Raw genomic sequence first — 24,068 nt, 5'->3', positions numbered from 1 at the left:
AGCTGTGTTTGTGCTATAACCGTCCTGTTTTTCCCCCTTATGAATCTGCAAGAATTGGTAGTGAAATGAAGAATCGATTGGAGAATCGATGTTTGGTCAGAGTAAGAGGATAAGAAAAAGATAAAAGTTGCATATTCTGAAACTAGGAAAGACACAAATGGCACAAAATAAGATTTTTTTTACTCAGTAAAGTCTCAGGAACAATCCAGTGCAGTATTATACAACCAAGCGTTGAAATCCATTTAACAGAAAACAAAGTACTGTTGCTGTGGTCTCAAGAAAGAAAGTCCAGGGTATTTTGAGGAAAGATAAAAATACTTTTGTTTAATTTGAATGAGTAACCTGTCTAATTCCTTCACCAATCTCTGTAACAGAGACCCCCTAATTAAAAACAAACATTCACAAATAGAAACACACAAAGACCCAATAACATAGATGGTGTTAGTTGGCTAGTATATGAATATGATCCAAATCTGACCATTTTTTATGTACTGATTATTATCCGGAAATCAATTTGGTTTATGTTGATTTAAATTACAGTATGGCAAATTTGCAAGCTAAGCAAATGAAGGCTATGCATCTCTTTAATAGTGTTTACACTTTTAGTTTATTACAGTAACTGGACGCTATTCGATTGAGTGGTTTTAAAACAACATATAAACAAAGACAATTGCCACCACAACAGTGGTAACAAAAATAACAATAATGAGACGACAAAAAACAAATAATGACATTAAGGACACAATATGGAATGTAAGAACGAGAAGAGTAGAAAGCTTGAACGCTGAGTCGAGTCGACTGGAGTTTATTCATATCTAGGTTGACTTGCCAGTGTTCTGAATGGTACTCTTTTAAAACGTTCATAGTATATATAAATACTTCTTAAAACATGCCTTAAAGGATTGTTTACCTAAATGTATTCTCTATAAGCCATTTGTGAAATTTCAAATCACTTGGTAATAACCTAGGACCAGTTTAACACTATCTCTAAATTGAATAGAATGAAGTGCATTTAAGTTGCATAAACAGAATGAACATATCATTGGCGTGATGAGGAATAGTAATCTATTCATTATATTTACATGCATATCCATTCAAAATTCAGATAAATGCCTTTTCAGAAATGGGACCATCTTGAGACAATCGTAGAAAAGTGACATTTGGGTAAACTATAGTTTAGTACAGCATATATACCAGAATTCTGGTTTCTAAGAAGCAGATTAAACTTTGTTCCATTCTAAAAAGCATGACCAATTGAGAATCTAACGGATATAGAACAGTGGCACTATGTTTGGGAAACCTGCCACAATGTATTCACAGCATACAATGTAATTACGCCACATGATCTGTGAATACTAGTGCTGTCAAACGATTAAAATAATTAATTGCGATTATTCACATTATCTTCTGTAGTTAATCGTGATTCATGGTAATTTTTTAATGTGTTCAAATTATTGCCCATATAAATTGAAATAGAAGGTTGCTGGTCTATGACCCCATAGTTCTACTATCTCATATTGTTCTCTTGATTAACGCACTAAGGACAATAACTGCTATGTTAGGCTAAAACACATATCAGCCCCTCTTATCTGTACAGCTACATGGTGTGCAGGCATTTAACCCACTGAATCACATCTAAGCTTGTCAAGGTATTGTCCTTAGATGTTTAGGCTGATATGTGGTTAGAATGGGGTTCATGTGGGGGCCTGAAAACATTTGATTTCCTGAAAGATGGTCAGCCACAACCAAATAGTTGTATCACTATTAAATGATTCCCAAATTCAACAAAATGCATAAGGTAGGCTACTTGAATAGGCACTGCCAAAAGGTGGTCATAGTGGCTAGAGATGTTATGCACAAAAATGTATCAGGGGACGTTGTTTGTTAATTCCACTAATAGAAAATGCTTTGTTGGAAACCCACAATATGTCAAACATCATCTGTGAATACATTACATCCTTCTCACAAATGTGTATCCTAAAATGTAAAAACATAAATGCAGAAATGTAATTCACTATCCACAAACAGTGCTTGACATCACATATTCTAGATGTTCAATGCGGCAGAGATACTGAGCTATTGATGCCATCTCCATCATTTAGAATCCCAATAACATTCATGAATGTGTTACCAAAAACTAAATATTCCTTTATAAAAATCTAAAAACAAAATAAAACCATTATCATGTGTAAATTATCCAATAGATCCAGGACAAGTCTAATGTTGTTATGTATAGACCTGTCTTTCAGGAATCCAGAAAACTTTTAATTTGTGAAAATCTATCCAACCTGTTAGTTATCGCATGATTAAACAATTTGTAATCTACATTAAGTAAAGTTGGAGGTCGCAAGTTGTCTATATACCGCTTGACTTTACCAGGTTTAGGTATAAGATTTATCAGCCCTAGGCAAAGCAGAATGTTATTCTTTTCCGAAATGGAAAATGTTACACACACAAAACTTGATCCACAAATACAGATTCAACAATTATAATGTGTAACACTTACAAATATTCCTGTATTTATACAAATGTTGGTTTACACAAGTCAAGCAGTGTTTGTGAATAGTGAATTACTGTATATTTGTGCATAATTCTTTTTCACATTTTGGGATACGTTTTATGCTCTGAATACAAATATTGTGGCAGTATTCACAAACATAGTGGCACTGTTCCATCTCCATATAATCTTGTTTGAAATCTTTAAGGGACAGTTTGTGGAAAAAATTACATTTGTGTTAATTTCCACCTTAACTTGGCTTGTGTCTGAATATCCATGGTGTCAAAACAATACCCTCTTAACTTCTGCCACAGCTCAGAGTTATCTCAGATTATATGAAATTCACATCTATGAGCTTTTTTACAGTATGATAGTTTTGTATCGATGAATGAGACTGGTTGCCAGATTTGCAATTTTTTGTTTATAGTGTAATTCATTGAAAATGTCCATTTCCAAACACCTTCTGAGTGAATGTGGGACACTTTTCTGACAGATATGCCCTGTAGTTACTGAGGTCTAAAGACGATGTATTGCTCAATGTCTACTGGAGTGCAATGAGTATCAACATAGTTAAGGTCAGAGATCTGTCAAATGAAATGCATGTGTATCTGTTGCACATTACTCTGCTAACATGAACAGAACATTATATTTACATATTAATTGCAAGCAGAGACTGCAAGCAGAGACTGTAGCATGATTTATCATACAGCTAGTATATGCGTTGGTCTGTTGGTGTTTACCAAGTGATCGAAGTAGACCCTTCCCATTGGTGCGGGAAAATAGAGACACAAATGCATATGAATAAAACTGAAAGGTCAAAAAATTGTAGCGGATCTTGTCAGTTGGTGCTGAGGCACCCCTACAGAATGCTACTTCCCGTGGCTATGGGTAAAAAGCTCAATTGAAAAAATTCATTGTATTGCAAAAATAACAATCTTGCAGAAAAGTAAAACAATGGCACGAAAGTTAATTTGAAGTGTATTTCAATTTCTATCCATTAAATTGGACTACACTAATTAAGCTAACTCTGGGATGGGGCGGAAGTAAACAATTCCTTATTGTTTATTATGACACCATAAGTGTAGGCCTTCAAACACGAAAGACAGTAATGGGAATTTTACGAAATAAAATGTTTTGACAAAATATCCTGAAATTAATATACTAGTCTGGAGGGACAGCCCCTTCACCCCATAACAGTCATAAATACATGGTATAAATGTTGTAAAAAATATTTGGTTTTTGGGTAAACTAGCATTTTGATTTATGTGACTATTAGCTATGGCTTTTTCTTTTGCACAATTTTGTTCACAATTCATATTAAGTCAAAATTATTCACTAGTGTTCATCAGTCTCTGGGAAACCATCATCAATGTATTCCATTTGACCTATTTCTAAATGTTTTTAGGGGGAAAAGTTTCTTACCTTTAACAGTATCTGGAACAAGTGGGCCACTTCTCACACGCTTTGTTTTTGCAGCCTCTTTGTCATCATCTTCTTCATCGTCTTCATCATCATCAGACTCATCTGTGCTTAATTCTATATCTTCATCTTCTCCAGCATCAGCATATCCCTCTGCCCCAGCTGCTGCCCCATCACCTGCAGAGGCACCCCCAGAGGCTTCTCCTGAACCTTTCCAATCGGCTTGTCCTAAAACTTTCCCAGAAGCTTCACCTGAACCTTTACCAGAGGCTTCCCCAGACGTTTTCCCCAATCCGTCACCTAAGGCTTTTCCTGAGGCGTCACCTAAGGCTTTTCCTGAGGCGTAACCTAAGGCTTTTCCTGAGGCGTAACCTAAGGCTTTTCCTGAGGCGTCACCTAAGGCTTTTCCTGAGGCGTCACCTAAGGCTTTTCCTGAGGCGTCACCTAAGGCTTTTCCTGAGGCGTCACCTAAGGCTTTTCCTGAGGCGTCACCTAAGGCTTTTCCTGAGGCGTCACCTAAGGATTTTCCTGAGGCGTCACCTAAGGATTTTCCTGAGGCGTCACCGAAGGCTTTTCCTGAGGCGTCACCTAAGGATTTTCCTGAGGCGTCTCCTAGGGCTTTCCCCATTGCTTCCTTCTTTGCCTTTAACTTAGCAGCTTTTTTTTCTGCCTTAGCCTTAGCCTTGGCAGCCTGTCTCTCAGCATACTGTATCTGTGCTTCTGCTAGCTTAGCTTCCATGTCTTTGTTGTATTTTTCTTGCTGCTCCTTGGCTATCTTCTCCAGATCAATATCACCACCTCCAGCCACAGTTGTCTTGCGTGGTATCTTCTTGCCTTTATTTGCAGGGTTCTGGTCAGCTAAATCAGAGAATTATTGACATACAATAAGTTCCCAGTGCCAAGTGTTTATGATTTTGATATATGGATATGGTTTATCAATGCAGTGGTTCCCGTTTATTTAGATAGTCCCATATATTGTAGATGATCTACAGATGGTTATACAGTCAACAAGTAATATGTGAATAAGTTATGTTTATGTTTTGAATATAGATTGAAGTAAGGGTTAAGTTTAGGTTTGGGCTATGTTTAGGTATATGCATTTTTTTTGACAGTTTTTGAACCAGTGTAAACCATTTACATGGCAATATCGAAATAAATTGTTGAGAAATTAAATAACCTCACCTTCAACCACAAGCCAGGCATTACAGGAACTCAAACCTGCCACAGCTGCATAGATACCAGCATCCAAAGGCTGACAATCCTTCACTAACAATTTGTGGATGAGCTTGTCTTCAGACACTGTTATTTCAAATTTGTCATCATTTTTGATTGGGATATTCTTGCCAATCCAATGAATGTGATTCATAGGAGCTGTTAGGACACATTGAAAGAGGGCATCCTGTCTTTCTTCTGCCTTCACCTCCTGAATTTTGACGGCAAAATTGACAGTTGGAACTGAGAAATAGATTTAGAGGTAAGAAACATACATACATCAGTTCATTCAACTTTCTTATAAACACATACATTTTACAAATATTGGTCCTGGATGCAAATTCTGTAATTACCTCCAAATATACATATTATGTCCACAAGTCCACAAAGTATAATTTATATTTTATGGCAATCTAAATACACACATTTACAGCAAACATCTAGTAGCAAACCGGGTTAACTGCCTTGCTCAGGGACATATCGAAAGATTGTTCACATTGCCAGCCCAAGGGATCAATGTAGCAACCTTCCTGTAAATGTTCAGATGCTCTGTAATGCTATGCTACCTGCCACGTGTAGCAAAAACATTTAACTGTGTCACCCTTCAAATAGCCAAATTTTGACCAGCTAATTACCAAACAACCAAGTAATGTTATGGACTAATGTTATGGACTAAAATCATGTTGCTGCAGGATTTGGATCTTATGAAAATTGACAGCAAGTACTCACTTTTGAAATCAGTAGAGAAGACGTTAACTCCCTCTACATCCACTGAGTAGAGACCAGCATCTGCCGGGTCTAGATTTTTTATTGAGAAAATATATTTTTTTCCAACTTGTTTTAGACCGTGCTTAATTTCTAATTCTGCTTCTTTGGTGTAAGGAACCATAACACCATCCTGCAGAGGTCACAAACAGTTAACATGGGTGAATGAGCAATTAGAAGTTAAAACAAAAAGGCCATCTCATATTACTACTGTTAATGTGATGAGAGCTAAGAAAAATCATTCTCAAATTTAAAGATAAAGCTATGTATTCAAGTACTGACAATAGATGATGGTTGAATTTATTTTTTACTAAATAATGTACATTAACTTTTTTACATTGAAAAGAGCTGTTTCGTAAGACAGTACTTACCTTGTAGAGGAAAATCCTACTGCTGGGATCCTTTAGATCCATGTCAATTTCAAACGTTGCAGATTCATCAGCAGCAACCTCAATGTGTTTGAGTGAACTGATATGTTCAATAAACTGAAACAGTAATATATATTTATTTATTTATATATATATATATATATATATATATATATATATATATATATATTCTAAAGTTTACTTTATTGGAATACCCCCCCCCCCAAAGAAAAAAAATTACCTGTAAAAATACAGACAGGTGACAAATTAAAGGAAAATCTTTCTAATGAGTGGTTTATGCACTGCAACCCTACTATATTGTTCATCTCTGGGTAGTTCTTGACGGACTGTTCTTGATGAAGCAGTCTGATTATGTCCTGCATTGACATTCTCAGTCACCTGAGAAAGAGCTCTTCTATTCTTGCTTACATATTGCAGTAATGCATGAGATTCATAGCAGTGTTAATTTTGGCACACATTTTGATTTAGTCTAGTCTTAGTCTCATCTTGACTGCAATATGTGAGTTTTAGTAAACATTTTATCATTTAGTCTAGTTATTTTCAAAATTATGAAAACAGTTAGCCATTTCAGTAAGCAAAATCCCCTTGTGTTTTAGGCACATCTTAGTCAACTCAAAAATTCTGGCTCTAACCTATAGGCCTAGTAAACATATCACTGACTTCCAAGTAAGCAAACATAGTTTTGTTTTATCAATACATTTTTCAGCATAAAAATTACTGTATGATTATATTATCAAATTGGTGGAAGAACACATTAATCTGCAGCAGATAAATGGCATGAATAAATGCAAAAATATTCACAGACTGTGTAATTATTTTAAGAACTCTAAAACACTTGAAACAATTCAAATGCTATGTATTTGTCCAACGACAGCATTGACTGGTAATCAGAACGAAAACAAATCAAACTTGTGTGAATATAACAACTCTTACAATATATTGTAGCTAGTTAGAAACATTATTAATCTTGTAGTAAATCCATATTAAATAAGGCTGATGGAACATATCAGAATGTTTATTTTACAATGTTGATATAGCCTACTATTATTTATTAAAATTTTCTTGCGCAGTGTTGTGCACACAATGGCTACACATGAAATTTCCAAATTATAATAAGCATGTAGGAAATGCCTACTATACATGCGTTATCATTCAAGCAGTTTAATTGACATGGATGGGAATGTCAATTTGAAATGTAAGAAATTAGAGTACAGAACATTAAAAAAAATGTAGATACTTTAGTTGACAAATAAGTATAACCACTCCCCCAGGCACTAGACCACGGTCTTTAACTGGGCGCATATATTGGGATGATGTGGTTTCCTTTTGATGGTCGTAGTATTTTTCTACCTGTAATTTAGACCAGGGGAGTAGCTATATTGAACCCAATCAATCCTTTTCCCACAGATTAGAGAACAGTCTGAGAGGTATCTTTGGAATGCCCTGTGCATGACATTTTTTGTCCACCAATAATAGCAGTAATATTAGGATGAGAAAGAAAAAAATGAATTCTGCTAATGCACATTCATGCTATTAATTGGACAAAAAAAAACTGATAAGCACTCCTTCCAAAATCCTCCAATCCACTTAAGGTAGTTTTACAAGAACTTTGTCTCTTTTTTGTCAACCAAAATTAAAAATAGTTTTCTTTTAGTTATTGTCTTTTCTGGATCTACATAGTCAGTTATTGTCACGTCAACAGCCACAGGAAAACCGACTAAATAATTAAAATGAACACTGCATAAGTCATCGAATGTGCTTTCGACCACAATTCCCGAACCTACAATATTTACTCATGTCTATCCCATAGATTTAAATGATATAACTTTAGTCACTGTTCGTATTGTAACACCTGCCAGTTAAGCAATCTTTGTGACTGAAGCTCCTGCCATCTCCTGCCCCAGTAATGAACCCTCTTTCAAAGTCATTTAGATCCATTCCTCTTGCCACTGCAATTCAAAATCAATACCAACTGGGCCTGCATATCATTATACATGTTACAACGAAATACAGGATATTAATTGCTAATTGTATCATGCAATACCTGTATGAATGCATCTGCATGTTTTGTTCCTCCAGTCATTTATTCATGTTCATCCTTTAATTTGTCACCTGTTTGTATATTCTGTAGTGCTACTATACCTGGGCCTGTTCCTCCTCTCTTTCCTTCTTCATTTCAGCTAGTCTGGTCAGCATACCACGAAAATTAGTGATGCCGTACTCAGCACAGATCCGCTCATAATCTTTCTTGTCGGCACTCATCAGGATCTCCCAAATTTTCTCATCGGGTTCGAGAGGCTTTTCCTCACGTTTTTGTCCACTGTAGATCACATCCACATCACACAAGGCATTTTAACACGCATGCATTTATTTGAATTGCTAATACATATTTACAGCTTTTTTCATTCTTCCTACCTTTTATACAACAATTTAGTAAAGGGTTTTCAAATGAAGCACTTTAAATGTAAATTGTTAAACTTGTTTTACGTAGTTCAGGCTCCCTGCTTGTAGTTCAGGCTCTCTGCATAGTTGTTTGAAAGGCATAGTAGTTAAGAATCACTAAAATACCTGTTCCAGGCCTATTCATGCAACTTGTGAATTGTAAGTAATGCGATCTGTCTCAAAAGAGGGAAATGTAGTACAGTATCCTACCATTTCTTCAACAGTTTTCTATAGGACACACGTTTGTTTGCCTTAAGTTCTTCTTTTGACTTTGCAATTTCCTTCGTTTTTTTGAATCCAACTAGAAAAAAAGTGTGTTAATAACCTGTACATTTATGTCTTGAATTATTGATTATTCTCTTTAAATGAAAACAATGCATTGTAAGGAGTTTATTTGTTTGAGGGATCAACACTGAAATTAACTGTGGTTTAGATTCGATGTGTTGGATCTCCTTTCATGTGTCCTACCTTCAATGACATTTAGTTGGATTGGGCAAACGGCCTTTCCAATCTCATTCGTTGCAAAGCATTTGTAGGTGTCAGCATCCTCTGGACATACTTTGGGGATCTGTGAGAACGTTGAGAATGCATTAACACAAAAGTAATAATATCTGATGGAGAGTAAATGGAGAGTAAATATCTATGTTTTAAATTACAGCATATTTCAAAGCACATTTTCTCCTAGGAATCTGTCGAATGAGTTTTTATTATAAAAAAGAAAATGAGGTGTGTAAGTAATCAGACTGAGCAGGCTTTGAGGGAACTGAACTTTTCACAGTATTGTCTGCTATATTGTTGATTATTTACAACAACAGTTGGTGCTGAATGGTGATAAACAGGGCTTACCTCAAGGGTGTGTTCACCAGACACCTCGTCAAACTTGAACTGGTACCTCTCTGGATCATTTATGTTTCCATTTGCTCTGTTCCATGTCACTTTTGGTGTAGGTTCACCAATCACAATCGCTTTGAACACCCCAAACTTGCCTGATTTGGGATGATTCATAAAACACTCATTGAAGTTAGCATATTGTACCATTGTGTTTTTCCATTTTAAGGGCCTAATTATTAATTTGGTGGTATAACTTTAAATATGTAATACATTTGTTTTAGTACGTTTTTCAACAAATTATATTTTCGAAAAATGTAGTGTCTACAGTTTCTCTTAGTGATGAAACAGAAAAGCCTATGATATAGGAGCTTCTCAGACTGCTTCTTTCAACGGCAGAAAGCGTTGTCTCACACATGAGAAACGCTCATATCGACCATCAGACTGAGATGAAATTGGACTAAGGACTCACAAGACCCTGGGCCCTATCTAATTACTGTCTAAATGTAATTTCTGTGTGAAATGTGGAAGGTGACACGAGGTGATATGTAAGGACTGCATTTTGTCCCCTTCCTGTATAGCGAATACTTTTTGAACACTTTTACATGTCATGGTCCAAAGCATATGGAATCTGCTCAAAGTTACATAAATCACTCATCTAAGTTGGAAAAGTAGGCAATTGGTCCCATTCCCGCTTCATCTGTGTCTCTATGGTGCTTGTCTTAGCACAAAATATAATATCCAGGATTTAGCAGACACTTTGATCCAAGGCTACGCAGGATCACATGTTTATCTTTGTTCAAAACACACAGTATTCATTCTAGGAACAATAAATCGGAAACCTGCTTGTTACAAAATATCACATGATCAACTGTTAGCTTACCCTCCTGAATAGTCAAAGCTATGGGTTTGCGGGTGAAGTCTGGGTGGCTCTTTCCTTCTGGTATTTCTTCCACATACTGTGTGATCATAACCCCAGGGACTTTGGATCTGAATTTCTTGACTGATTACATACACACAAATACATAATTTGAGAAATGGTAAATGTAATATAGTTTTGACACTTGATTTACAATTTTTGGATGACAAAATGTGGATCAAAATGTGGATCTAATATGTAACACATTTACAACCACTGTAATAACATGCATCATGTAATGGTCAACTTTTCCAGTTGATTCATTTTAGTTTAGGTGCCAGAGCTACCAAAAGACATGTATACTAATTGTGCACGTTATTTTCATGTATGGCGTTTGAATCATTTCTGTAACTCCCGGCAGATTACGGAGTATCAAAAATTGATACGAATGTATTCTGAAGCAGATCTCACAAATCTGTCACACATATATCACACTGTTTGCTGAACCAGGAAATACTCGTCAGCATCTACAATGTGAATGTGCTTGAAGGAGTTTCTTCGTCCAAAAACCAACACGACTGAGCATCTAGGGGTCTACCACTAGAGGGTGACAAGGCAAGGCTTCTCCTGTCCTGCACCAACCCCACACTCTGGAATGTGCTTACAAAGTTTTCACTGCCAAATATGATGCCCTTGGAACATTTTGGTATTTGACCTTCAACCTCCTGACCTCAGTAACGCAGCTATACAGAGTTGAAATGACTTTACCACTGCACTATTCAGGAGCCCATATGTTTTTTTTCCCCCATTACGCTTTTCCTGAGGCGTCACCTAAGGTTTTTCCTGAGGCGTCACCTAAGGCTTTTCCTGAGGCGTCACCTAAGGCTTTTCCTGAGGCTTCACCTAAGGCTTTTCCTGAGGCGTCACCTAAGGCTTTTCCTGAGGTGCCATCTAAAGCTTTTCCTGAGGCATCTCCTAAAGCGTTCTCCATGGCTTCCTTCTCTGCCTTTAGCTTAGCAGCTTTTTTTCCCCTTAGCTACTGCGTCAGCGGCATCTTGTCAGCGGCATCAAGACAATTTTCATGTTACATAAATATAAAAATAATATAAATCTAAATATTTGTTCTTATTCGTTATAACTTTAATGTTTAATTTATCTTTATGATGACAGCTGAAGATGCATAGTAACTCTGACCCCAACTTTTCAAATGTTTAATTGGCCAACTATACTGACCTATGTGCAACTAGGATGGCAAAACACACAGGGTTGGCATAGATTGTTGACCCCATTTAAACTGTAGTGTATTTACTTTCAAAATGTAACTACATTAACAATTTGCAATTGTCGTCTCTCAAATTACAGTTGTTGTTTAAAAACCAGAATTACGTAAGGGTCAGTTCTTAATTAGATGGTCAGTTTCTTTCTAAATTAGTTTAATATGAAGAGACAATGAAAACCGGTGAAACTTATTTTGATCAGAAGAACTAAACATTATAGTGGAAACATCCTTGTGACAATACCCACAAGGACAGGAAATGTCCTTGTGACAATACCCACCTGTGAACCATAGCTCGCTCCTAGCACTATTTGCGGGTCTCTTAATTAAGAAGGCAATCCGAAGATAATGATTATATTGACAAAGCTTGCTACTAGCAAGAACACCTAGCTAGCTAACTCTATGTTGACATGAACAGCTTAACTTGTTTTAGTTAGTATAACATTTTAGTAACTTTGCCCCTACATCTAGAGCGATGATATTGGAAATCCATCTGTAAATCAACAAATCTGCTATGCTTTTGATAAGCTTTTTACAGCAGCAGCTGACACAAGAGTCTACCAGTGTTACAGTACTGTACCGTTATTTCCTATTTATAAACCACGGCTTATAGACAGATTTTGGAAACATTTTTAACCACTACGGTTAATACATGGCGAATACTCAAGTTTCCATTTTTAAACCTGTTTCCATTTTTTTTATGTTTTCACAGAAGATGCACCAGCAAGCTTAGCAGATTGTTCAAGCTTTCATGAGATAGTCAAATGGTATTAAAGATGGTGACAAAACGTGTTTCTTTCAATTACGTAACTTTCAACCATTACAATATACAGTACCAATCAATAGTTTGGACACACTTACTCATTCAAGGGATATTTCTTAAGTTTTACTGTTTTCCACATTACGATTACAGAAAATATATAGAAAAATAAAGACATCATAACTATGAAATAACACATATGGAATTATGTAGCAACAACAAAACTGATCAAATACATATATTTACTCTCCATTCATATTGTAGATTCTTCAAAGTAACCGCCCTTTGCCTTCATGACAGCTTTTCACACTCTTTGCATTCTCTTAATCAGCTTCACGAGGTAGTCACCTACAACACATTTCAACTAACAGGTGTGCCTTGTTGAAAGTTAAACATTTTGGCATTGATTTTGAAAATATGACTGATCATGCAAAAAACAACTAGATTTTATTTAAGGAGAGTGATCATATGAAGCCATTTATTATCACATAGTTGTTTGGCTCCTTTTTAAATCATAATGATAACAGAAAACACCCAAATAGCCCTGATCAAAAGTTTCCATACCCTTGAATGTTTGGCCCTTGTTACAGACACACAAGGTGACACACACCCAGGTGAAAATGGATATTAAAGGTGAACTTCCCACACCTGTGTCTTTTTTAAATTGCAATAAGTGTCTGTGTATAAATAGTACATTAGTTTGTTAGCTCTCACGTGGATGCACTGAGCAGGCTAGATACTGAGCCATGTGGAGCTAAAAAGAACTGTCATAAGACCTGCAAAACAAGTTAATGGAACTTTATAAAGATATAAAAAGATATCAAAATCATTGCAAATGCCAGTCAATACTGTTCAATCACTTATTAAGAAGTGGAAAATTCAGATCTCTTGATACCAAGCCAAGGTCAAGTAGAGCAAGAAAGATTTCAGTCAAAACTGCCAGAAGAATTGTTTGGGATACAAAGAAAAATCCACAGGCTGCTCTGGAAAAAGACGGTCTGGTTGTTTCAATGAGCACAACATGATGATACTTGAAGAAAAATGTGCTGCATAAACAAGTTACCATAAAGAAGCATTTACAGTGCCAATGCCACAAAAAAGCCTGGTTACAATATGCCTGAAAACACCTTGACACACGCATCACAGCTTCTGGCACACTGTAATTTGGAATGATGAGACCAAAATAGAGCTTTATGGTCAAAACCATAAGCGTTATATTTGGAGAGGGGTCAACAAGGCCTATAGTGAACAGAATACCATCCCCACTGTGAAGCATGGTGGTGGCTCACAGATGTTTTGGGGGTGTGTGAGCTCTAAAGGCACAGGGAATCTTGTGAAAATTGATGGTAAGATGAATGCAGCATGTTATCAGAAAGTACTTGCAGACAATATGCAGGCCTTGGACTTTCCAGCACGACAATGACCCTAAGCACAAGGCCATGTTGACCCTCCAGTGGTTAGAGCAGAAAAAAGTGAAGGTTCTGGAGTGGCCATCACAGTCTCCTGACCTTAATATCATTGAGCCACTCCGGGGAGATCTCAAACGTGTTTTGTTTCATGATTGTGCCATTTTGTTATGACCTACAGTTGAATGTGAATCCCATAAGGAATAAAATACATGTGTTTTGCCTGCTCACTCATGTTTTCTTAACAAATGGTACATATTTTACCAATTCTCCAAGAGTACGTCTACTTTTGAGCACAACTGTAATTTGTGGAATTTTCTTTGCATCGTTGGGTGGTTATACTGAGGGTGACAAGGTAGAGTGAGAATGGAAATGTAGATTGGGAAAGGAGACCATCATTATGGCTGTATTGTAGTAGTCCATATTATAGCAAGAACAGCTCGAATAAGCAAATCGAAATGACAGTCATGACTTTAAAACATGAAGGTCAATCAATACGGATCATTTTGTAACGGTCATGGTATGAAAGAGAATCGGAAGCAGAGTTGCTGGTAAACTCAGAATATTGTAATGCAAAACCCTCAAGAAATCAGTTACAACGGACAGTCACAAAAAGTTTGAATCAAAAGGCATAGCATAGCATAGCATAGCATAGCATAGCATCATCTTCCGCTTATCCGGGCCGGGTCGCGGGGGCAGCAGTCTAAGCAGGGATGCCCAGACTTCCCTCTACCCAGACACTTCCTCCAGCTCTTCCGGGGGGACACCGAGGCGTTCCCAGGCCAGCCGGGAGACATAGTCCCTCCAGCGTGTCCTAGGTCTTCCCCAGGGTCTCCTCCCGGTGGGACGGGACCAGAACACCTTCCCAGGAAGGCGTTCCGGAGGCATCCGAAACAGATGCCCAAGCCACCTCAGCTGACCCCTCTCGATGTGGAGGAGCAGCGGCTCTACTCTGAGCTCCTCCCGGGTGACCGAGCTTCTCACCCTATCTCTAAGGGATCGCCCAGCCACCCTGCGGAGAAAGCTCATTTCGGCCGCCTGTATCCGGGATCTTGTCCTTTCGGTCATGACCCAAAGCTCATGACCATAGGTGAGAGTAGGAACGTAGATTGACTGGTAAATCGAGAGCTTCGCCTTGCGGCTCAGCTCTTTCTTCACCACGACAGACCGATACATCGACCGCATTACTGCAGAAGCTGCACCGATCCGTCTGTCAATCTCCCGTTCCATCCTTCCCTCACTCGTGAACAGGACCCCTAGATACTTAAACTCCTCCACTTGAGGCAGGCACTCTCCACCAACCTGAAGGGGGCAAGCCACCCTTTTCCGACTGAGGACCATGGCCTCGGATTTGGAGGTACTGATTTTCATCCCCACCGCTTCACACTCGGCTGCAAACCGTCCAAGTGCATGCTGAAGGTCCTGGCTTGAAGGGGCCAACACGACAACATCATCCGCAAAGAGCAGAGACGAAATCGTGTGGTCCCCAAACCTGACACCCTCCGGCCCCTGGCTGCGCCTAGAAATTCTGTCCATAAAAATTACGAACAGAACCGGTGACAAAGGGCAGCCCTGCCGGAGTCCAACATGCACAGGGAACAAGTCTGACTTACTGCCGGCAATGCGGACCAAGCTCCTGCTTCGGTCGTACAGGGACCTGACAGCCCTTAGCAAAGGACCCAGGACCCCATATTCCCGAAGCACTCTCCACAGGATGCCGCGAGGGACACAGTCGAATGCCTTCTCCAAATCCACAAAACACATGTGGACTGGTTGGGCAAACTCCCATGAACCCTCCATCACCCCGTAGAGGGTATAGAGCTGGTCCAGTGTTCCACGGCCTGGACGAAAACCACACTGTTCCTCCTGAATCCGAGGTTCTACTATCGGCCGTATTCTCCTCTCCAGAACCCTGGCATAGACTTTCCCGGGGAGGCTGAGAAGTGTGATCCCCCTATAGTTGGAACACACCCTCCGGTCCCCCTTCTTAAAAAGAGGGACCACCACCCCGGTCTGCCATCCCAGAGGCACTGTCCCTGACTGCCACGCGATGTTGCACAGGCGTGTCAGCCAAGACAGCCCCACAACATCCAGAGACGTGAGGTACTCAGGGCGGATCTCATCCACCCCCGGTGCCTTGCCACCGAGGAGTTTCTTAACCACCTCGGTGACTTCAGCCCGGGTGATGGACGAGTCCACCTCTGAGCCCTCATCCTCTGCTTCCTCAATGGAAGGCGTGACGGCGGGATTGAGGAGATCCTCAAAGTACTCCTTCCACCACCCGACGACATCCCCAGTTGAGGTCAACAGCTGCCCACCTCTACTGTAAACAGCGTTGGTAGGGCACTGTTTCCCTCTCCTGAGGCGCCGGATGGTTTGCCAGAATCTCTTCGAGGCCAGCCGATAGTCCTTCTCCATGGCCTCACCGAACTCCTCCCAGGCCCGAGTTTTTGCCTCCACAACCACCCGGGCTGCAGTCCGCTTGGCCTGTCGGTACCCGTCAGCTGCCTCAGGAGTCCCACAAGCCAACCAGGCCTGATAGGACTCCTTCTTCAGCTTGACAGCATCCCTTACTTCCGGTGTCCCCCACCGGGTTCGGGGATTGCCGCCTCGACAGGCACCGGAGACCTTACGGCCACAGCTCTGAGCGGCCACTTCGACAATGGTGGTGGAGAAGATGGTCCACTCGGACTCAATATCTCCAGCCTCCCTCGGGATCCAGTCAAAGCTCTGCCGGAGGTGGGAGTTAAAGATCTCTCTGACAGGAGACTCGGCCAGACGTTCCCAGCAGACCCTTACAGTACGCTTGGGCCTGCCGAGTCTGTCCAGCTTCCTCCCCCGCCATCGGATCCAACTCACAACCAGGTGGTGATCAGTTGACAGCTCCGCCCCTCTCTTCACCCGAGTGTCCAAGACATGTGGCCGCAGGTAAGATGAAACGACAACAAAGTCGATCATCGACCTGCGGCCTAGGGTGTCCTGGTGCCACGTGCACCAGGACATGCTTGAACATGGTGTTCGTTATGGACAAACTGTGACTAGCACAGAAGTCCAATAACTGAACACCGCTCGGGTTCAGATCAGGGGGGCCGTTCCTCCCAATCACGCCCCTCCAGGTGTCACTGTCGTTGCCCACGTGGGCGTTGAAGTACCCCAGTAGAACGATAGAGTCACCAGTCGGAGCACTTTCCAGCACCCCTCCCAGAGACTCCAAGAAGGTCGGGTACTCTGCACTGCCGTTAGGCCCGTAGGCACAAACAACAGTGAGAGACCTATCCCCGACCCGTAGGCACAGGGAAACGACCCTCTCGTTCACCGGGGTAAACTCCAACACATGGCGGCAGAGCTGGGGAGCTATAAGCAAACCCACACCAGCCCGCCGCCTCTCACCATGGGCAACTCCAGAGTGGTGAAGAGTCCATCCTCTCTCAAGGAGTGTGGTTCCAGAGCCCAAGCCGTGCGTAGAGGTGATCCCGACTACCTCTAGTCGGAACCTCTCAACCTCACGCACCATCTCAGGCTCCTTCCCCGCCAGCGAGGTGACATTCCACGTCCCTGAATCAAAAGGCACGTAAGCAAAATCATATCGTAGACATCAAGTAGGACTAGAGAGAGACAATAATTACTGACACTAATGAACCTAATGACAAACAGCTGGACCCAGAACATAGAGCTACATAGAACAGGGGGATGGCAACAGGTGCAGGAGATGGAGTTGAACAGAGGGACAAAGGCGTGCTATGTTCTTATGTGATGGGAATCAGAAAAGGAAGACCTAGTTACCTCTGATGATAAATTCATTAGAGTTACTAGTCCCAGAAAACATCAATTAACTGCACCCCAAGAAAATCCTTCAAAGAGTTGAAGTAACAGACACATCTCATCATCACTTGTAAAGAGGAGACAGTATGGGCGTGTGTGGTTCCCAGCCTGAAACATGGAGGGGGTGTGATGGTGTGAGGATACTTTGCTGATGACACTGATTTCTTCAGAATTCAGAGCACACTCAACCGGCATGGCGACCACAGCATTCTGCAGGAAATCTCCATCAACAAAGACAATGACCCAAAACACACCTCCATGTGAACCTGGTTGAAACAATGCCGAGTGTGTGAAAAGCTGTCATCAAGCCAAAGCATGGCCACTTTGAAGAATCTAAAATGCACATTGATTTGTTTAACACTTTTGTTTACTACATGATTTCATGGGTTATTTCACAGTTTTGATGCCTTCGCAGTTTTTCTACAATGTGGAAAATAGTATTCACTTGAATCAGTAGGTTAGTGCAAACCTTTGACTGGTATTGTACAGTATGTTCGCAAGCCACAGTTTACCGGTAGCTTAGAACAAAGACTAGCAGTTATAAACAGACCTGAGTGCATGAAATACATTTTATATTTGCACTGTAGCCCTACGTCGTCACGTTGTTTAGTGACCCCCAAAAAAGTTACAAAAAATATGTAGTTAGCATTGGTAATGAGGGAGAAAATAGAGAAATCGAATAGGTAATGATATAATTTTGTACTTACCGATTCTGGATTTAACTAATGAATATAAAACAATAGCCATAGTGTTATAGATGAAAGACTTAAAAAAGGACAGTAAAAAGAGGTAGCTAGCTATAATGAGCTGCCAACAAAGCCCCACATGGCAGCTTTAATGAGCCATCTCTACACATCTTACTGTTCAGTTTTATAACAACACGCATCCCGACACCAGTCTATCTGAACCAATGAAGCAAATGTATAATTTTTGTCAGGTTTTTCAGACAACCCATCTTTATATAAACATTTTAACTAAACATATAGTTCTGCGACTTAGATTCATTTTCTGCCTTCATCCCAAAGACTGAGGCTATGCGACCAAATCCAAGCCTCTTAACCAGTACTAAACAACTTTCACATTCTGGGCTGTGTTTTAGTGTCCGTTTCTATTTTTGATTAGCTGAAATAAATCTTACGCTCTGGTCATGAAGGCCCTGATGACTTTTCCATATATTCAACTTGTATTCTCTTGAACAAACTAGAATTTTGTTGCAAGATAATGCAAGGAAATCATAGCAATCAAACAATTCCCATCCTGAAGAGTAATTAGTTCTAAATGATCTGTGCAGAATAAAGTGCATATTTTATGATACGGAACATTAGTCACATATGCAGTTTTCAAATGGTTATGTGCCGGACATGCAACTCAGTAATTACGTTCGTTAAGCATGCTTATAGTACAGTAAAAAAAACATCAAAACACCCAGAAAAAAAGATGCAAGATATAGACTCTTGAAAAAAGAAATGCTTCTTCGCTGGTCCCCAAAGGGACATCCTTTGAAGAATCATTTTTGGTTCAAGGCATGTAAACCTTTTTCACATAGCGTTCTACCTGGAAACAAAAGGGGTTCACCTACCGTTTTCTAAGAGTGGCAAAGACAGGAAGAGGCATTAATAGAAGCATAAGTTGTTGAAGTTCTGCTTTTCTCTCATACCTTTTTTCGGGTGTGGGATTTCTGCTGCACCCTCACCACCTTCCACTTACAAGCAACATGACGGCAAGAAAAAGAAAATGGAACCAAGAATGTTAAACCGGCAAAAGCAACACAGAGAGGCTATAGAAATTTGACCGGATTATCAATCCACACATTTTACATACAGTCAAAGATGGGGAGTAATTGATTAACTGTAATCCATTTCATGTAACTGATTACAAGAAACGGTAACTGTAATCCGTTTAACGAACACAAATATTGTAATCGGATTAGAGATTTAAAAAATGGTTGATACTTCTTTGATTACTTTTAAATTAATGAAGGATATGTGCAAGCACATTCGATTTGTGTTCTTGCATAAGTGTACAATATATTACAATAAAATCTTGTCTTCAAAACATTGTTGGTGTTTAACAACCGAAAGTTGCACGTTACATATGTTCAATAATGACCAGTGTTGACGTTCAAATGTTATGCGCACGTATCCAAATAGACACTGTGCACCAGCGTAGTGAGGAACATCCGCTTTTGTCTAGAAGTCGGTATTGCAGTTTCCGGTTTACTTACTAATACTCATCCGCATTAGTAAACACCTAAACTCACAAAAAGATGAGTGATGCTGTTGTACGGAAAAAAATAAATATAATGTACGTGACTCATTTAAGTTTCAAGGTACAAGTGGGGCGTCATTTTAATCAGGAGAATGTCCCCTTTTTAATAAAATATGGCTTGCGCCATTCAATGACTTCAAACGCTAGACTAGAAATGTTTTATATACTTCCACGTAGCGCAGGTTTAAGCGTAATTAATACCATATAGGACCAGATGTTTACTTCCTATGCCAGTTGTCATTTTTCAGTTTCGTTGTGAAATGAGGTTACAGTAGTAAAATAAAAGAGGAGACCTGTTTTGGTGCTTTTTTGTGGCTATGGAATTTTAAGCTTCATTCAGGTTGAACAAAGGTTCATTTAAATTCATTTGCTATGGGGACGCGCTAGCGTTCCAGCTCAGCCAGCGTTCTTTTGCAGTTGTCCTGCCTAATACTACACTAAAAAGGAACACGTCGCTAACTAGCTTAGCCGATAGCCGGCTGATATGCCGACATCTGGCTAAAGCGGAAGTTCGTCCATATGCTTGTGCACAGAGCCTATTAGTGACAGAGAAGCACTTGTTTCATTTACTCTAGCTTTGGATGGTTAATACTGAGTTAGCATTCATTTATATTCATCTATCCACTGAAAATAAAACTCTGTTGCATCTAGCTGTTCGCATGTGTGATGGAATTTGGTCATGTGGTTATATTTGCCCATATTCACTTTCGGTTTGAGCTAGCAGCACCGTTTTTTTGAGGCAATTTAGCTGGGGAAAAAAATCCATCAGAGAGATAGCATGAACATTAGTAGTGGAAAATTCAAGTTTGGTACATTCTTAGAAAAAATTAAAAAAATTCAAGTTTTATTTTGTTAATTTGTCCAATTGCATTTGAGCCCCTGAAATAAGGGGAATGTGTATGAAAATGGTTGCAATTCCTAAACAGTTCATACAATATTTATGTTTAGCCTTTTAAAGCTGAAAGTCTGGACTTGCATCTCGGCTGTTTCATTTCAAATCCATTGTGGTGGCGTACAGAGCCAGAAGCCAGTCGTGATCCGGTAACTGTGTTTGCCACTCCATTGTAGACAGAATACAAGCTTCTTCCCAAAGTTGTTCTTGCATAGTTTAGAGCTGTGCTTTGGGTCATTGTCCTGTTGTAGGAGGAACTTGCCTCTTATCAAGTGCCATCCACAGGGTATGGCATGACATTGCAAAATGGGAGTGATAGCCTTATTTCTTCAGTATCCATTTTACCCTGTACAAATCTCCCAATTTACCACCATCAAAGCACCCCATGACCATCACATTGCCTCCACAATGCTTGATAGGTGGCGACAAGCATCTTTTCATTTGGTCTGCGTTTGACGAATGTTCATCTGTGAACCGAACACCTCAAACTTCAATTCAACTGCCCATTTCACTTTTTTCCAATCTTCCTTTGTCTATCTTAATCTTCTTTTTATTAGCCAATCTAGAAGGCCAGCATCCCAGAGTCACTCTTCACCACTGATCTTGAGACTGGGGTTTTGCGGGTACTATTTAATAAAGCTGCCAGCTGAGGACCCGTGAGGCCTCTTTCTTAAACTTGACACACTAATGTACTTGTCCTTTTCCTCATTTGTGCACCAGGGCCTCCCACTCCTCTTTCTATTATGGTTAGAAAAAGTTTGCACTGTTCTGTGAAGGGGAGTAGTACACCGCGTTGAATGAGATTTCTTTCACTGCTCAAAGCAAAAATAGGCAGACGAATTTCAGAAAAAAGGTTATTTGTGTCTGGTTGCAGATCATGGGCCTTTGTATGCCAATGTAGATATTCCATAAGAAAATCAGCCATTTCCAACTACAATAGCCATTATTTTCGGTCAATAAGGAAAGCAAAATCCCAGAAGCCAGAAGGATATTCTGCATGTTTAGAGATCTTGAGAAAAGAGTAATTCTGTTTTCACAATACATTTAACCCACTACTCCGGTCTACCATAGCAGGTGCTCCATCCGTGGTAATGGAGACAAACATACAAAAGGGCATTTTGATTTTGTTAGCGAAGTCCATGAAAGCATACAAAATATCTTTGCTTCTTATATGTCCCATCAACAGTAAACTTGCATGTAGTTCCTCTTTTTCCTCATGTCCTCGAACACTATTCTAATGAAAACATATAACTGCTAACACAAATCTACTATATCTACCAACAATCACGCAAGCTAATATTGTTTAGTTGATCCTCGAGGTACTCTCATATCATCGTGTCACAGTATTTATGGATAACCGAATGACATTGATGGCAGCCAGAATTTCAGACTTATTCTTAAAATCCCCAAACAGCAAGTCTGCAGCCACAATAAATGCCTCCTTAACCATCTGCCTATCTTTGAATAACTTTTTGTGCTTTGCAAGAACATGGTTGTTGTCTTCCCTTTGAAAATGGGCCTGATGAAAATTGTTTGCTGCATGGCTAGTTTTCGTCCTTGCACCAATATTTTTCATAGCTCATGCTTGGCTGGGAAATCCATCTTGTGAGTTTTGTATGTGGTTTTGAAATGCCGTTCTGAATTACCCTTCTTTGCGAATGAGATGCTAATATTGTAGATGAGAAACACACTTTCTGATTTTGACATAACGAAGAAATAATCTTCCTCCCATTACAAATTATAAATGTTTCTGTCTGTTTGTTTCTTTGGTTCTGTTTGAAATTTTATTATAAGAATCAATGGTTATCTGGTGTTGCAATCATGGTAAAATAAACTATGTGAGCTAAAACAACAAATGGGCTGGTCAGATTGTATGTCAATCAACTGTGACATTACAAGCACTGTTGTTACAGGAGGACTGTTGATCATGAAGGAATATGATTATATGTATGACTAGTAGATTGTGATTGACTCGTTGGGCAACCCTGTTGTAGGTCTTTTGAAAGTACCTTTCTGCCCATACTGGATTTTCTGCTTTGAATTGAACCACTTAGCAGTGCAGTCCTCTATAAACAACTGCTTTTTTTCCGAACTAATTAATTACAATTGATCACAGATGGAAGCCAATTACATTAATTTGGGATCAGGAAAGTGGTTGCTTATACCTCAGAAAGTTTGCCATTGGAATTCTATGGGGGTGTTACCCAAAGTAGGTTATTTTAATGTTTAAATTTTAAGACATTTAGAATTTTATTTTCACTAATATATTGTGGGTTACTGCGTGTAAATAGAGCTAGAAAAACTGATTGTCTGTGTTTTCTTTTCAGTCGTTAAAGGCAACATTTTGAAAGGGAGTGACAATTTTCTATACCCACTGTAAATACAATGATGTGAATACCACTGCTGCTCTTTCAATTATTCTGGTTTTACTGATTGTGAATATGAATGGCTGTTCACAAAGGTGTAGATTAAGAATATATAACCAAATGATGGTTGAATTGAAGACTAAATTGCCTCTATCCACTTTCTTATATTATTTTTGAGACCCATGGGCACCAACAACCTCATTGGCTTTCATCAATGTAAAAATATTTTTTTTCCATTGGCATAAAAATTATGAAGACTGCAGTTTATGCAGTTTAAATGTGTATAGACAACTAAATAACTGGCCACATGAGCATTTTTTGGTACAGCTCACGGTTTGCCGTTTCTTAATGGCAACATTTATTTTTCATCAACAATGAACAATGATTTTTTTAATCAACTAACCCTAACCCTCCATAAAAATAGAGTTCTCCACAAGAAAAACACAAACAAGTCCGCAAAAATATCCAATCATATCATTATATAGAAAGCAATAGTTTAGGAACATGCATAAGGTAAAATACAAAATGTATTTATATGGCCAGCTATTAAACTCTGGCAAGCTATTTTCTTCAGGCATTTAAACCTAATTAGACAATGTGAAAATTCATATTTTGAAATATAGGACAGACCGTTTTAGCGGAAAGCTGTTAATCTACGTTGCAGCAGTACCACTGGAGTAACCTACTCCACATTTCTTATGAAAGTAATGAAAAGTAACTGAAAGTAATTGGATTAGGTTACCAAGTTTAAGTAATCTAAAAGTTATGTTAAATTATTAGTTTTGGACAGGTAACATGGTACAGTAATGGATTACATTAAAAAAGTAACCTACTAAATCCTGCATAGAGTTATCATCAAACAAATGA

General features: G+C 39.3%; 1 protein-coding gene across 14 annotated transcripts in view; it reads right to left on the bottom strand.

Annotated features, from left to right (window-relative positions):
- LOC105031220 (immunoglobulin-like and fibronectin type III domain-containing protein 1) overlaps positions 1-24,068 on the bottom strand; it is a 55,264-nt gene that overhangs the window by 16,150 nt on the left and 15,046 nt on the right. For 6 of the 14 annotated variants that reach the window (XM_020055747.3, XM_020055748.3, XM_020055751.3 and 3 more), the window contains 10 exons: positions 19,333-19,377; positions 10,436-10,555; positions 9,571-9,710; positions 9,193-9,292; positions 8,935-9,025; positions 8,425-8,602; positions 6,265-6,378; positions 5,858-6,026; positions 5,099-5,371; positions 3,920-4,774 (listed from right to left, as the gene is read on the bottom strand). In XM_020055747.3, coding sequence (XP_019911306.3) covers positions 3,920-4,774; positions 5,099-5,371; positions 5,858-6,026; positions 6,265-6,378; positions 8,425-8,602; positions 8,935-9,025; positions 9,193-9,292; positions 9,571-9,710; positions 10,436-10,555; positions 19,333-19,377 — 2,085 coding nt within the window. Of the gene's footprint in view, positions 1-3,919; positions 4,775-5,098; positions 5,372-5,857; positions 6,027-6,264; positions 6,379-8,424; positions 8,603-8,934; positions 9,026-9,192; positions 9,293-9,570; positions 9,711-10,435; positions 10,558-19,332; positions 19,381-24,068 lie in introns of all 14 variants that reach the window. The other 8 variants (XM_020055752.3, XM_020055759.3, XM_020055756.3 and 5 more) reach the window with 3 other exon arrangements.

The sequence above is a fragment of the Esox lucius genome, chromosome 17, assembly GCF_011004845.1.
Source record: "Esox lucius isolate fEsoLuc1 chromosome 17, fEsoLuc1.pri, whole genome shotgun sequence".
Classification (NCBI taxonomy): domain Eukaryota; kingdom Metazoa; phylum Chordata; class Actinopteri; order Esociformes; family Esocidae; genus Esox; species Esox lucius.
This window is presented reverse-complemented; position numbering and strand designations above follow the sequence as displayed.